Genomic DNA, 17,226 nt, shown 5'->3' on the forward strand with positions numbered 1-17,226 from the left:
GTTGCATAAATCATGTATCAGAGGAGAGTTTAGTCTCTTGTGAATTCAGTGAGTCCAATTGTATTAATGTATGATGATGCTTCCTCACGACACTTTACGGCCACAAACTGACGACTTAGGGCATTTAAAGGATGGAAACCAAACAGCCTTAACTGGAGAGCTCAGTATAATCTGGGCAAGGTCCGTAAATCTTCATAGTCTTGTTTTATTTTATTTGGCGAGCACCATAGGAGCAATGATGCCATTGTGCTTCTTCAAGCAAACCACTGGTGGGTAAAGTGAAATTAATTAGTAAATATGTTTCTTCTGTGAAGCTTAACATGAGGATCTGTGTGGATTAACTCTGTTTTGGAGCCAGCCTCAAGTGGACAATCGATGAACTGCAGTTTTTGGCACCTCTGTGTTAGCTTCATTTTTCAACCTTGGGGGTTGACGTTTTTTCAGAACTGAAAACACAACAATAGAATAAAGATAATTAGCTAATTTGTAGAATACAACAGTATCCATACTAAAAAAAAAATACAAACATCCTGCAGTGATGGCTCCCTGTCTCTCATTCATTGTTTATGGAGCAGCTCCAGACTTTATACCGGATCACAATTTTGAGACTTTGGTTTCTGGCTTTAAGAAAGTGTTGCTCAGGTTCACAAATATATTTAAACTTCCATGGAAACAGCATATTGCAATTCTTAATTCAGGTGGTGTGCCCCTCTGAGTAAGACTTTAATTGCAGGACTTTTACTTGTAACAAGGTATTTTTACACTGTTTCACACTATTAACTGAATACTCCTTCCACCCTGCCTGTCTGACACACAGTGGGGTGTAAATGTAAAGGCACTAATGACCTGCCCCCGCCCTGTCATGTCTTCATGCCTCCTGTGGTAAAGGTTTCCTGTGTTGCGTTTGAGCATGTGTGTAAAAACCAGCTCCTGCCGCGACCGCTGGATTCCTTCCTCTCATCTTTGGAAATGATGATTTATTCAAACGAGTGCACGGAACAGCCTGCAGGCGGTGTAAAAATAAATAAATAAATAACATAAAAAACCTCTCCCCTGCTGCCTCTCAGTCCACCCACATTACAGGACACAGCGTCTAACACACGTGTGTCTCATTTGGTGCCTGTGCGCTCCTGACAGCACGGTGGTTTCCGCTAGAAGGAAATGATGGAGAAGGAAAGTTTCTGACGCCTCTCCGTTTGGTCGGGACTGCCCGCAGGAAACCTGGACATCATTTCTCTCCTTTTCTGTTTGCTCATCCTCGGCACAGATACTGTAAATCTGAAAATCTGTATGGATTTGGGAATAACAGGGTCTCCGACACTGAAATGTCTCAGGATTGGAAATGCAGCTCCACGCCTGGCTGTTGCTTTTTATTATCACAACAGGTAAGCAAATCTGCCAGCCCCTGGAAACTGGATTTTATTGTGTCTCCTTTCAGTATCACCTTGTATTGGACTCACGCTTTACCTGAACGAGCTAAATCATTATCTGCTGCTTAATAATAGCCCACTGCTCTTTTGTCAATATGAGAAGCATTAGTGGGTAGCCAGGTTTATGTAGTTTTGTGGTATAGTGAACGCCTTCAGATCGAAATCCATTAATAAGTCTTTAATTATGACCCGAATAGCTTAGCCCTTAAAGCTCTAATATACTAAGAAGAAGAAGAAGAAGAGGGAAAAAGAAAGAAACATTTTAAAAGAAATATGATTTTTAATAACCTTAAAAGAATTACCTCAGAGTGCAATGTCATTTTGCTTTCAATTTAAGGTTATTGAATATGGTGTGCCATGCCTCTGGAAGTGATGTTACAGCCACAGATTTTACATTTTTTAATCACATACTTTCTTATGATGACCACAGTGTTGATTTTTAGTCATGGAGTATACACACGTAAAGATAGAAATGATAAATCTTAACTGATGTTAAAGAACAGTGCCTCTCAACCTTTTCCATGTCAAGCACCCCTAAATTTGTACACATCAGGTCACATAACCCCATATGACAAGATTTTGCCACAGGGACCTCCATCTGAAGGAATGGTCAGAAATATAGTTGTCATCTACAGTTGGGGAGATAACATACTCACATAGGGCTCACTTCTATATCACATTTGCAGATTGCCACCAATAACAACCATCTGAAATCTCTCCCTGTCAGTGTTCAATGATAGGGAGGTTTATCAGGAGCTGAACTATCAGCAGAGGATAAAAGGACCAGGTGACTTTTACAGTCATATTCATCATTTTTATTCAGTGCATTTCTGTACCAGATTTCATAGAAGTTCATCCTGTTGTAGTTGAGATCATTGAGTCTGGGCCAAAGTGGTGGAAAACAGACTTTACAACGGGCAGTATTACCCAGGCAAAGTGGCTATTGTTAGTCTTTTATCTGCTATCTTAATTAATAGGGCACACTGAAGGTACACAGGTTAAACTGTAACTGTAACAGCATTTTTTGGTCTTTCCGCAGATAAAACCTTGGCCTTGTCGCTCCCCCACTGTGGTGGAAATGTCAGCCTGGACAAAGAGCCTGCTGGTCACATCAATCTCACTCTACCTGGACTTTTTACTGACACCAACAACACACTCAACCTCACGAACAACCAGTCTGTCGAAACCCCACTGCTTTCAGTTTGCACTTGGACGTTAAGTCTTCCTCAGGGTCAGACCGTAATTTTAGAGTCAGCATGGTTGGAAAGCGGCTCGGGTGTATCAGTGCGTTGTGTTTGGAAAGATAAAGATCAGATCCTGGAGAGTGAGGGGGCGACTCTGCTCTCTGGCTGTGATGGAAACAAAGCCACCTTCACCTGGACAGGAGCAAAACACTCCTCACATGTGATTCAGCTGTTCTATTATGGTGAGAAACCATGACTCGATTATCTTGTTTGACTTATTAAGCGAGGATGGCCCACTTTCCTGATCACGGGAGTTTAATCTAATTTTACTAATGACACTTAGATCTGACTTTTTTTGGTACAGAGCCCTGTAAGGGACATGGAGGAGAAAATATAGGTGGTGAATAAAATGTTTTAAAAAATCATTGTTTTTTTTTCCCATTATCTATTTTTTTCTCCCCCATGTCCCTTTTGGGGCTTCATATTTTATTATGTTTTTTTTTAGCTGAATGAATAAATGAAAATTACTTTTTGTTTACAGTAGAAGGATATTATGGTCACTGTGGCTGTGAAGTGTGTAACTGTGGGAAACATATTGTGGAAATGTGTTCAAACTGTGCTCTGAGCTGTAAATCTGTCCGTCGGAAAGTTTGACCGATCGATGTTATGTTGCTGTGATTTCCACTGTGTCGCTCCTCACCCTCTCTGTTTTTGTGTTTGTTCCTGGTCATACAGTCCAGGAAGATGAGAGGAATTCCTCGGAGGACCACACCAGCCCACATTCAGGGCAGGACCTGTTGCGTTGGTCTCAGACAGGAACCAGCTTTACAGGCACAGCTCTTGTTGGTCAAGAGGCGGTGAGAGGGACCGAGAGGGGCACAGGTCGCCTCTACGAAGGTCTAGAGCAAAGTTCTGCGGCTCAGTCTGCGTCTAGTCCCTCCTCTCAGGACCAGGGTCTGCTGCTCCCCACCTCCCCCCTGCAGGGACTCAGTGTGGCTGAGAGGGCCGATAGGGAAACTCTCCCTCTTCCTGAGGAAAGACCAAACAATGGAGCGGATACATCTGGAGCTGCTCACCTCGCTGATGCTGAATTGTCTGCCAGAGCAAGAACACACCCCTATTTTCAGCATACACTCCATACAGATACACTGTTTCACACAGCAAACACACAAACAAACACAAGAAACGAGTCCCCTCAAACCCAGATGGCACTTAAACATGAAAGTAGCTCCAGCACCTTGCATGGCACAGATATACACATAAATACAGCCACTCAGACGTCTGAAATATCTGTAAAAACACAAGCTCACCCCACTTCATCCAGCTCCAGCCTCCCACCTCTCACCTCTTCTCCCCCTGAGCGACTTTCCCTAACAACATTGGAAGGTGGTACCACCTTAATCCCACATGGTGGAGCTGTTAGTGCAGTATCTGGAGTGAAACTACCCCATTCCTGGAGGAGCCATCGAAGCACAAACAGACTTAACTTGGATCTGAGCTCCGCCTTCACCTCTGATCCTTTAAAATCCCCCACAGACCCTCAGCAGGATGGCACAATCAGCACACACGCTGACACTGAACCCACAGCGTCATCCTCACAGAATCCCAGCAGGACTCATCCATCCACCGCCCACCTCATAGGGCTCGACACCCCTGTTGGTACTGTGGAGGCTGCTTCGTCTCATTTAAACATTAGTCAAACTGACTCATCTGTTCCAGCCGCCTCAGATGCTACCAATCAAACTGCAGCGTTTGAGACCTCCGATACTTCTGAAAACACGGAAATGCTTCACACCTCTGCCACACAGACTCAAACGAACTCTCCGCAAAGCACAGAGAGCCTCACACCTCCTCACACATCCCCCCTGTTCACTCAGACGAGCAAGGAAGAGCGGCAAACAGCAACACAAAGTACAGACAGAAATCTTTCTAAAGCATACATGACAACTGAAACTGTTTCCTCTTTGCCTAATGTTAACACAGTTGAAGAGCCGACTCTGAGTTTCACAGGTTTTTCTTCTACACCCAGAGCAGCGCTGACACTGGGGGATGTAGTCCACACTTCAACTGCCACAGGAATCACCACCGAAACCTACACACTGCGTCCTACTTACACACTCTTAGACAACAACTGGCCCACAAATTCACCGACTCCTGCTCCTGTTTTGCATTCATCCACACCTTCATACACGCTCAAGACACACACTACATCTCCTGGTAGTTCACGCTTCACTCACACACTCCTGCCTTTGCCTTCAACTACCACCGAATCTTCTACACACACACCCCTCATTGACCACAAAATAACACCTATACCCTCACAGACAGTCAAGTCACACACACCTCACACACAGAGAAACCTGCCTCTGCCGTCTTCTACAAATGTCCCACTTACACACACACAGCCCCACAACTATAATACCCAGACACACACTCCTTTGCTCTCACTCACAACTGCAAAATCAGATTATGAACTTGAAGATAAAGAGGCAGAGAAAGAGGACGAGTCCTGGCAGCGGTTTCCCAGCAGCACAACTGCACAAACTCCCACAGCTGGAGCGCCAACCACACATCCCACCCAGGAGAACCACTTGGCAATCACACCTTCTGCTTTAACCTCAACTATGAGCTACACAACTCAGACACCCAAGTTCTACATTGTGCCCGACCAGCCTGCAGCCATCAGAGGTACTGCACATATTTGTGTGTAATTATTTGTGTGTATATTGTGTCCGGGCCTGTTGTGATATAATTACTTGCTTATTCTGTCCAGTGGAGTCGATTGAGCTGCTGCTGCAGATTGTTGTAGAGGAGTCCAGATCGGCTTTCACTTCTGGTTTGGAGGAAGACACTGTTGCCTGGGTGAGAGATTATACACACACACACACACACACACACACACACACACACACACACACACACACACACACACATTTGCACAGAGAAAAGCACTAATAAATCATGTTTTTATATGACAGCTTTAGATTTTTATTTAGTAGCTGCAAGACGCAGTGCCAGTTGAAAACATTCTTAAACGTAGGTGGGTGAGATGCTCCCACTGGGATTTTTCCCCATTTATGGCAGCTATATGCACTATTTTTCAAGCAATTTGAGATAATTGAATGCCTTAAAATTTATACATCATTTAGAAATGTCATTTTCCTCAGGTTGGAAAAAGACATGACATGAGACATGAGAAATTGACAGACATTCTGGTAGCTGATACAAAGTTCTCACCTGCTGCTTCTTTCAGGTGGAGCCGTACCTTCAGAGAGCACCGGGGTTCAGCAGGCTGCTGGGAGTCTGGAGCAGGTGAGGTCTAAACACTACAAATGTGTAGAGTAGCTACAATGAGCTGCAGTTAGCCCCAGTTTGTGCTTCACACAGGGTTCCTGTGGATCCTTGAAAACTTTTAAAAGGCATTGGATCCATTAATCAAAAAATAAGGCCCTTATTGGTATTAAAATTTCTTAAATTAGTCTTTCAATTCTTAAAAATGGTAAGACATAGGAAGCAGGATTTTGAGGATATGTTTTATGACCCTGCACTGAGAAAGCTCAAAATAATGGGTAACTTTAAAACGATGTCAGTTCATGATTTTTTTCCTTCAGTTTTGGCCACTGTAAAATTTATCTTAAGTTTCATTACAAGGGGCATTAAAGGGGTCTTTAAAAGTCTTTATCCTTTTTATAATCCTTTTTTTCTTTAAGCTGTGGGAACCCTGTCTCACGTATTACCATTTAAATTGTGGATATACCATCAGGACAGCTATAATTATATAACAGGTAGTTCTGACCAAGCAATCTAGTTGGTCAACAAGACATTTAAACTGTGCTCAAGTCAGCATGACAGCATACCTTCCTCATCACTAAAAATAATACTCTGCCATTTGTTGACCGCTGCAGCAGTTGCAGAAAATCTACGATCATTGTCATGTTCATCAGATGGGGGACAAAAATTGTTCAGAGTAATATCACTGCATGTAAGTTAAGAAAGAAAAGCTTAAAGTCAAATTCAGCTGACATTATGAAAAGTGCAGTCAACTCACTGACGGTGTAAACTACTCAAACTAACACAAAGTTGACAATAACCAGCATAAACCACCATGATCTGAGCAGACACATTAAAAATACAGACAAAAAGTGATATTGGAGTTTTAAGAACACAAAAACCTAACCATCAGCACAATCGTCTCGGTCCTGACCACATCACTGTGGTGCCAAAAATGTTGTTACAGGACATCCTCTTGTGTAATGTTGCTTAAGTGTTAAACAGCCTTGTAGATTTAACAAAGATGATCAGGTAGGTATTTTTTTAGAAAACTGGGTGCCTGGTAGAGTGGGCATCCATGTATAAACGCTGTGTCCTTGCTGCAGCAGCTGCAGATTTTATGCTGCATGTTATCCTCTTTCTCCACGCTTTGACGTTACACCTGTCTTATCAAATAAAGGCAAAAAGGTCATTAAAAAAAGAAAAGAAAAGAAAAGAAAATTGTGTGCCTTGCTCTGACCTGAATGTATTGGTAATACAAGAGTACAAACTGGGTTTAGGTTTCAGGAGGTTGTGTGAAGACAGGTACAAAAGTTGAATGTACTGTTGTTCCAGTGGACATGCAGTTCAGAGTCTGGTGGAGTTTAAAACCAGTGGGGCTCTGCAGTGGCTCGGTATGACCGGACCCACTTCATTACTGGAACAAACAGGACTGTCTCAGGCTGTCTGGGATGGGAGAAGCTTCAGATCATCCAAGATCACCAACATCACACTGGGAGGTAAGCCTGGGTCCAGATGACCACCTACAGACAGCTGATTCCAGATTACGAACTTTTTGGCATCCTCAAGGTTTGTGGTTTAAAGGGGTAGTACACATTTTTTAAATGTGGGGTTGTATGGATTACTTATCCAAAGTCAGTGTTTTACATACAGCAGATATCAGCTGGCTCGCCCCCAGTTTGCAGAAGCAGGCTGGAGTCCAACACGGAAGCTCAGCTATGAAGTGTTGGGGATGGGTGTCAGCAACAAAACATCATTATCAGTTTAAGTGTACACTATACTGAGAGTATTTTCACCACTTTACCTTTCAATCAGTCTGTTTTGATGGAGAAGCTGTTAAAGACTTTAGTTCCCCATCTATTGTCGCTTCAAAGCCACCAGACTCCTTTGAGAAAAACAGTAATTTTACCTTGCTGAACACAGGAGCCGCTGGTCTACTGCTGCTTCGATCAGTCAGTTAGTTTGTGCTATTGTGACTTTGGTGAATCCAAACTAACCCTTTTAAACACAAAATTTGCTGAAGTCAAAATCAGGACAGCACTCCGATTATAGCATTTTTTATTATTGCCACACCGACGTTTTGGGCCAGACGCCCTTCTTCAGATTGAACATTCAATAATAATACAAAGAAAAGCCACAGGTGGAGTTAATTATAGGTCCACACATGAAAACACCTACAGTGCATCCCAGCAGTGGGAGCAAATATTTTAAAGACACATAATCACAATAATATGTATTTAAATCATAAAAAATAAACAATATAAATAAATATAAAAATATATTAGTAAGTAAATAAATGAAATAATAACAACAAAAACATTAACAATAACCCTAGCAAAATAATAATATATATATATAATAATAGAATAAGATAAAATAAAATGAAAACAAAATTTAAATGAAAAAAAATTCAGTATAGCGTACAGTTACACTGATATAGATTTTTTTTTAGGTGGCAAAAATATGTTTTGTATATGTTTTATTGCATAGTATTATTCTGTGTAGCTTCCATGTGGGACTCCTGTCTGCTTCTCCGTACTCGGGGCATGCTGACTGACATCTAGTGTTTTTAACATACTGTCTATGGATTAGAACCCCATACAACCCCATTTCAAAAAATCTGAAGCGTCCCTTAAAAGTGATTTGGGACCTTGAGTTGCATGTTGTTTTCCTCCTCTTTCCTAATTTCTTGTCATCGCTCTACTTTTGACTCTACTAACGGCACAAAAGGTAAACTGCCAGGTTAGCGGTTAGCCACAGTGGCTATATTTACATTCCATCTTTAACCTGCTTAGCTTATTAACCCAGTTTTAGGCAGACTCATGTAAACATCATAACTCTGTTAGACTGACTCAGTTAAGATCACAATCCATTTATGAGAAATCAAATTAACACATCAGACTTACTTTGATATTAAATGTGTTACTGTGGCATGTAATCTTCTTACTTTACTCCTTTCACTTTTGACACTTTTGGTCCGCCATCTACACAAATTCACAAGTGTTTCGGCTGCATGTTTGCGGGTGACAAATTAGGCTGTCATGTGTACTCTTTCAGCATATTATTTGGGGCAATGGGGACATCTGTTTGCAGAGTATCCAAAATAAGTTTCAAGTTTATTTCATATATAAAGCACTTAATTTTATATTGAAATGAATGGGTTGATGGATAGAGCTGATGTGGTCTCATTTCCTGCAGCATATTGAATTAGTTATAAGAAGCAAATGGTAGCCTGAGAAAATCTTAGGTTAAGGGAGTTATACAGCGTTAATGAAAGTCAGCCAACTCTGCATGTAAGCAGCAGTCACTACGTTTATTTTATTTTCTAATTTACTAGCACACACGTTCCATCATCTGCAAGGTGTTTCAGCTATTGTTTAAAATTGGAACACAGGCAGACACATTTAAAAGATAATGCTGGTAATAGTCTATATTTTTTTACAGTCAGCAAACCCCTTGAAAAATAAAACAACATCAACAATACCATCCTGCTAACAATGATTGTCTTTGTACACAAAGCCTGATATAGCTTGTTCTTTGGAAGGTTCAATGAAACTTAATTAAAATGTAAAAGTACGTATAAAAGCAACATTTTAGTTAAATGAAACAAAAATCAAATGTTGACTGCAGAAAAAAAATCCAGCTAGAAAGTTATTGTAAACTTAAAAATGCAATATACAGGAAATATCTTAAGTTTTAGCCTTTGTCAATTTTGTCATATTTCCACAGCGCTTTGTTGTTGGCTTGGTGTCGGGGAGAAAATCGATTCAGTGCTTTATTTTTGTGGAAATATTGTAGCATTACAAGGGAGCTAAGTACTGATTCTTTTACAGTATAAATGATTGACATTACAAATATAAGCAAAATTTTTGGTAGCCTATGGGAATAATAAAATTGATTGCTTTTGCAGTGCACAACATACCTTTCGCTGAAATAAAAATGACTGGAATGAGATGAACAGACTGAAAAATGTATCTTGGTGGATAACAAAAGACGTTTTTTTTTCTTTGGGGACATAAATAACAGTTTAAAAAAAGGAAATAAATCACAATATATCGTGATTTTATTTTCTCATATTACTCTGCATATCATAAAACATGTAATACCCCACTAATATTGTGCCGTTACTTATGTATCGTGATAATATTGTCTTGTGGGACCTGTGGTGATTCCCACTACTACTCTTCGCCAGAAACTATTGTGAAAAACTAGTTTAGTTTCGCTGTTGCACTGGTTTACATGTTTCATCAAAATACTAAACTACAATTGTTTTTGACATTACTTTTCCTTAAAAAACAAACAAAACTATTTGTTTTGTATGTTGTTTGTGTTTGTACCCTGGAATTACCTCTTCTGCAGGAACTGAAAAAGGTGACTTTGGAGCGAGCGTCACAGACAGGGTATAGAGGTTTGAAAGTACTGGGACTGACTAACACATTGTGGGGTTTTGTCTATTTATGGACATGTCTTTCCTCCAGGTCTGCAGGGTGACGTGTGTGACTGGTTACTGCAGTGTCCAGCAGGCTACAGGTGTGTGTCTCAGCCCGGCACTTCTAACTATAGCTGCTCTTCTGTCTGCCACTCTGACTACTGTCACCACCACGGCATCTGTACTCACCACCCGGGCCAACCTCCAGTCTGCCGGTAAGAACACACAGATGTACACTGAACATGCACACACTAATTTGGTATCTCTCCGTCTATCTAAGAAAGGTTTGTGCATGTGATTTTTGTCTGTGTTTAAGCTGTCTTGTTGGAGAGGATTTCTGGTACATGGGTCAGAGGTGTGACGTGAGGATGACCCGGGCACGGCTGGTGGGCGCATGTCTCGCCATCTTGATCATCATGGTGACAGTGATAGGCATTTTGGCTATCGTGGCTGTGCGACGCTACCGAGCCATTCTGATCCAGGCCAGAGTAGATCAGACTCGAAGCAGGTGCGCACCGACTCACTCATGTACACACAGTAAATTACAGCTTACAACACACAACCTACAGTGCAAAGATTAATGCACACAGTGCACTCAAGCAGGGTTTCTGCAAGGTTCACCTGGTCAAATATTAGACTTTAAAAGACCTTTTAAATACCATGTTCATACCTGTTTCAAGCTCATACCGGCCGAAGTAAGAAAATATGATAGAAATCATGCAGGGATGATTGATATTTTTCAGTACTTTCAAAGCAGTAAATGACTATAATTCTTAATGATATAACCGATTAAATTAATGCAATCTGGATCCAGATAAGCAGCATAAAATAAATGGATGAACCAATAAGAAATAGTTCATTTATTGAATTAATGTAAGTTTTTACTAAAACTGACACTTTATTCATTTAGTCAAATATGAATAAAATTGTCAGCTGTGCTTGTGTGGGAGGTGAACAGTCCCTTGGGCTTTTGGGTGGTACTTAAAATAACACAGGAAACACGCATGATAACACACACATGGTAACCATAAAAATACATTTGACCTCATGACTCAAATTTAAGTGACATGAGGAAAAAGGTGACGCCTGCACACTTACTCCATGCCACACAACGTTTGTTGAACACAACGTTTTGATCCTGCCTGGATCTACGCCAGGTCAAATGTTTTGAAAGATGAAACGCCTATATTTATGCATAATACAATAGGCTGACGAGCTTTATGGTTGCAGGTGTGGTTAACTGTCTGAAACAAAAATTACATAGAAAAAATACAAAGGGAAAGAAAAACAGTGATGTCAAGGTCATATTACAATTATATCAAAATACATTATATTAAAATCCATCATCCTTTATTGGAGTATGCCCCTTTTTTCCTTAATTGGAACTCGATCTGTTTCTTTAGATGTATTTTTGTATGTATTGGAGATTACTACCTTACGTTTATACAACTTTGAATGTAGGTGATGTTGACTTATGATGGAGTTTAATTTTAAGTATTTTGATATAATGTTTTAAGCTGATATTCGATAGCCTTGCACCTATGTGATGTGCATATAACTACCCTACATATAACTTCAACTTGAATTAAAGTGACATCCATAGAAAGAACACAGTCGACACGTGGGGGAGATGATGTGTTGAAGGGAAAACTAGTGAGATTGGCATGACGACACAAACAGTAATTGTAGTTAAAGTGATGCCCACTAGGTGTCATAGTCTGGCTGCTGAACCACATACTGAAGCTGAAGGTCGTAGACTCGTGGAAAATGTGGAGGCAGTCTGGATGAATCCAAATGTCAGGCGTCTGGACCGGCAGGCACTGATGAGTTCACTGTCATCACGCCAAGTCTGTCAGGGTGCCGAGCCACGAGGGGATAAGATGTGATGATAAACAGGACTTCAGACCTCATTACCTTGGTTTTCAAAGGACGGTCTACTGACATTTGCAATTCAGATTCAAGGTTTAAGGTCACTTTATTCGTACTCAAAGGTACATTTGTTGCACAGACAATTTAAAATTAATTATATTAAAAAAATATTAAAATGACATTCAAACAAAATACATTAAACAAGTATCATCTAGTAACAACATGGTTTATGCAAGATCAGCCTCACCAATCAAATATATAAATGCCAAATATGAATATTATGGCTTATAAATTGTTTTTAGTGTAGGGGATTGGACTTGATCAGGCTCTTCTGCTTTATTATTATTATTATTATTATTATTATTATTATTATTGTTGTTGTTGTTGTTGTTGTTATTATTATTAGTTGTCACATCCATATTGCTGTAAACTATGGATAATCTTCCAAGTGAAGTGGAGGAATCTGCACTCCAAGCCCCCCCGCAGTCCTCAAAATACAATTTTTAGATCAAAATTAGCCTTTACTTTGCAGTATTGGCAGGGAAAACAAACATCTTTTCATGCTCTATTAAATTCTCTATTTTTCTTAGACACTTTTCTCCTTTGGAATCTGTAGCTAGCTGAGCTATGGAGACTCACCCATCGCTTTGAGATGTAGCAAAATTTAGAGGAAAAGTTGCCAGGCTGTCGATGTACAGTACGATGCACATTTTAATTGACAAAATGTCAATTAAATTAATTGTTTTTATTCAGTGTATATACATATTTTTACAACTGGAAAATTTAAGGAATATTCTAGTCCTACAACAGATAAATTAAAATTGAAATGTCTCAAAATAACCATTATTCATGTGTTTTCCTGTTTTTTTGGTCAAAGCCACAGTGAGCCACTAGAGAGAGGCTAAAATGAGACGCGGGTTGCCTTTCTGAACCTAATTCAAAGAGTTTTGCTTCAAGAAGAGTTTTACCCACCATAACTAAGAAACTCTGTAGTTTTATCCTCTTGCTGAGATTAACTTCTTATGTTTGGGAGAAAGTTTGGACAGGAAATGATAAGTCTGAAGTTAAGCCTTAAATCCAGAGTGTCTAAAACGGCAGGGAGTGGGCATTCTGTGCAGAGAAAGTTGGTCTCTTCTGAGCTTTACTTTTTCTATCAGGCCTGGTCAACAGCAGAGCACAGTTTACTCTGTTTCCCCATAAGTTGATTTTTTTGCATTTTTTTTCTTTTTAAGACTTGAAAACTTAAGCAAATACAACAAAAAATATTGTGCCCTGGATATTTATTTATCCCACATTGTGTGTCGTATGTGCAGCTATCGCAAGTTCAACCATTTTGATGAGCTGTCAGGACGGTTCTGGTTGCGTTCGTGGGCAGGATCAGCAGACTCACTGGATAATCCAGCCTTTACACGCTCCGATGAGTTACTGCACCTGCGGGCCCTCGACCGCCCCTGCTGTTACCACGACGACACGCTGTCGCTGGCCTCCACCTGCCCCAGCCATGGAACACGAATCAATACAATCTACCCCCACAGGTATACAAACACACGCACACACACACACACAACACACACAAACACACGCACACACACACACACACACACACACACACACACACACACAAATCCAGTATTACATATGCATGGTGCATATCCATAACAGTGAGAATGTTATTGTCAGTTTGTCTGTCTTGCTGTCAGTTTGTCTGTCTGTCCATCTCTGTTTGTCTGTCAGTCCGTCCGTCCGCCTCTGTCTGTCCAGACAGATTTGTCCAGCAGCTAACTGTCTATTTTTGCTTCCAAAGAAATGTTTAGTTTGGTTCTATTGAACATCCAAGTAAAGATTAGACCTACAAATGAAGTTTAGACAAACATGCAGTCTGCACTTTTACACATCACTCTAACAGAAAAACTGATCATGCTTTAAACTGCATTTGTGAATGTGATCTCTTTTACTTAATGCACTGAATGTTAATGTTGACATTTTAGCTCAGTATCAAGTTGCTATTGGCATTGTCCTAACATCTTTGCTGACCCGTGTTGTCCAGAAATATACCAGAAGAAAATATATTCCTGCACTGCAGAAAGATGCAAAGCAACAGAATGAATGTTATATTATACATATAAACTTATTCAACCCTAACTAACTAACCCTAACCCACATTTTAACCCTTTGTATTTACCAACATTTTTATTGATAAGTAACTGTAATTTAATTACATACTTTTTTTTCAATGACTGCAATGGACCACAATTACATTTATTTTGTAATTTACCAGAAGACAGTTAATGAATGCAGTTTTGTGATTGTGCAGTTAAAATATTGACCTTTAACCCAAACTAGATCTGAATAAATCATTAAAGCACAACATCAATAAATAAAACTACATTTCTGGTCCTTGTATTTATCTTGAGTTTTTTCTGCTTATAGTTCCCTAAACTGTCTCTGTAAACTGTAAATATATCTGCGTGTGTAAATAATCCCTGGGCTCTCTGTACTCCCTGTAGCTCTCAGTATGGTTGGAGGGGAAGTGAGATGAGTATGGGGGACGGTGTATTGGACTCAGGGAAGGCCAGTGACCTTTCTGTGTGTAGCTGGCCTGTGGAACCCATTCACTGGACTCCCTTCCCACTTCTACAGCAGCTGGCTTCCCACAGGACCCCCACAGTGAGTGTTTATGACTGTGAGTGTTAGGGGTCAACAGATTATTGGCCTGGCTGATTATCAAGGCTGATATTTTGCATTTTGCCGATTATCTGCATAGGCGTTTTATTTTTATGATCGCTGATAAAATTAATTAAAAGGTGTGCGTAAGTCAGTCTGCAATAAATGCAAAAAAAATTCAGCATGGGAGGAGCTTTTACTTTGTAAAACCTCAGGAAGCTATTTTTATTCATTCATTTTTTAATTTAGATTTTCACCAAACTCTATTTTAAAAAAGTTGTAGGGAACTTACTGTATATTATGCTGAATGTTTCAGTTCCAAATGTTGGTTTATTGGTCTTATTAACTACTAATAATCAGTATCGGTATCAGCCCTGAAAAACCAATATCGGTCAACCCCAAGTGAGTGTGTGTGAGAAAGAGAAATGGAGAGAGACACTGTATGCATAACTGGCTCATGTGTTGTTTTGCTGTGAAACCAGGTGAGGGTGTCCAGGCCACGGTCCTACTGTGAAGGCATGGAGCTGGTAGACCTGGGGAAGAGCTGGACGGCTTGACACAATCAAGACACCAAATCTGATCTGACACTGGTATTTGCAGCTTGTGTTTTCATTGCAGGGCTTCAAATGCTCTTGTTTTGTTGATAAAATGTGTAAAACAATAAGTGTAAATGTGTGTATATAAATGTATATTTTTTTGTTAAATCGTTCCAACTTGAATTTACAGTCTGTTTCTTATATGGTCACTCTGAGAGGGTGTAGGCTACACTGTAAAGATGGAAAAAACATAAACAAAGAGGATGCCTAAATGTCTGTGGTGCAGTCTTATATAATGCTTTAATAAACATTAGTCTTACTCAGGGCAAGAATATGTATTTATTATATTTTTTTCATTTTTGGCAATTAAGTTTGCGCGCATTTAAACATACTGCGCTTTCGTGTCTAAGTTTATGGCCTAGCAAGGAACATTTATTTGTGTGAAACATTATACACACCAGGGATACTGAACTTTCTCTGCCCAGGGGCCACTTTTGCAAAATGACAGGAGGCCAAGTAAATAAACAGACACGAATATAATATATATATATAACATGGTAAAAATGTGTTTGCTGCTCTCACTTATCTTTGACAAGAGGCAAATCCAGTTGCAGCAGCCCTGTCCATGCAACCTGCACAGTTTAGGCATATGCAGGGGTTATCTAGGATCTCAGGACATTTCGGGGTTAGCCCACACCTCTGTCAGGAGGTCCGAGGGATCCTCCCAGCATACTTTTTAGGGTAAATAATTTCTATGTTGATGCTTTTTTGTGTACTCTGGCACTGCATTTACATTCAAAGTACAAAAAAATCCCATTATGAATCAGTTTCCTTTCGTGGTGAATTAGAAAGTTATCTGATCAGTGGGCCGTGAGCTGACTACAACTGACATAATAATAATAAAACATTTTACAGAAATCACAGCATAAACTATTAAAGCACATATTAGGACATAGAAGACATTTAAAACACATGGCACTGATTTCTCCTTATCTTTCCAAAATAATTTAAAAAAAATTTGTTCCATTCAGAACTGGATTACCAGCTGGACAAAGTTGGTAACTGCCCTGAAGCCCAAAAGCTCCAGTTTGTTGTTTAAACCTAATTTATTTAATCATTTTCTGTTTTCTTCTGAAATTCAGAGTTGAACCCATCCACAGTCAATACAAATCAGTGTACAAGAAGTTTAAAATGTTTTTTAGAACCAAGATGTTTTTGAAACAGTTGTAAGAAAGAATCACATATCACAAATATAATATCTCATAATCCATTAATACACATTTTCAAGGATTGGCTATGAAAAAAGAAGCCATAACATAACTAAACACACTCACAGAAGTGACGGCTAAAATACAATAATATAAAATACTAAAAAAATGCATGTTGCAGTTTGGCTTAACATAATTGCACAAAGCGCTTTGAGGTATTTGGACATGGTGAAACTACAAGGAGACAAAAACAAAAATTTAAGGATGTTCCTTAAATTCATTACCTTGAAGTCACATCTCAGAGGTCTGACATATCGCACCCATTTTCCCCAGTGTTGTATGAAAATATCCATCTTGATGTGTAGAGAGAGAAAAGAGAAAGTAATGTTCTCCATCATGTAACTCTCTATTGATTCTTCTGTCCAGTTATTTATAGTAGGATGAGCATGCATCATCCATCATCTGGTCACAGCTGTTTTCCCTGCCGCCAGTAGGCTACCTTTTGCTCCAGGGTGGAGCAAAAATCTAGTGAAATCTAGTGGCATATGTTTGTTTAAGATGGTTTGTATAGCCTTGTAATTCTCTATTTTTGGTCATTCCCAGAAAACATGGTCGTGATTTTCAGTTTGAGAGCCA

At 39.8% G+C, this 17,226-nt stretch overlaps 1 protein-coding gene across 1 annotated transcript; it reads left to right on the plus strand.

Annotated features, from left to right (window-relative positions):
- The first annotated feature begins 101 nt into the window (after positions 1 to 101).
- Positions 102 to 15,714, plus strand: vap (vascular associated protein). The gene is made up of 11 exons (XM_042484578.2): positions 102 to 1,385; positions 2,470 to 2,856; positions 3,350 to 5,302; positions 5,388 to 5,476; positions 5,868 to 5,926; positions 7,220 to 7,383; positions 10,363 to 10,528; positions 10,630 to 10,821; positions 13,496 to 13,717; positions 14,690 to 14,849; positions 15,329 to 15,714. The coding sequence occupies exons 1-11, from the start codon at positions 1,343 to 1,345 to the stop codon at positions 15,401 to 15,403; spliced, it is 3,510 nt and encodes a 1,169-aa protein (XP_042340512.2). The 5' UTR covers positions 102 to 1,342; the 3' UTR covers positions 15,404 to 15,714.
- Positions 15,715 to 17,226: the final 1,512 nt, after the last annotated feature.

This window comes from Plectropomus leopardus, chromosome 3, assembly GCF_026936395.1.
Source record: "Plectropomus leopardus strain MGB_pleo_1.0 chromosome 3, ASM2693639v1, whole genome shotgun sequence".
NCBI classification, from domain to species: Eukaryota; Metazoa; Chordata; class Actinopteri; order Perciformes; family Serranidae; genus Plectropomus; species Plectropomus leopardus.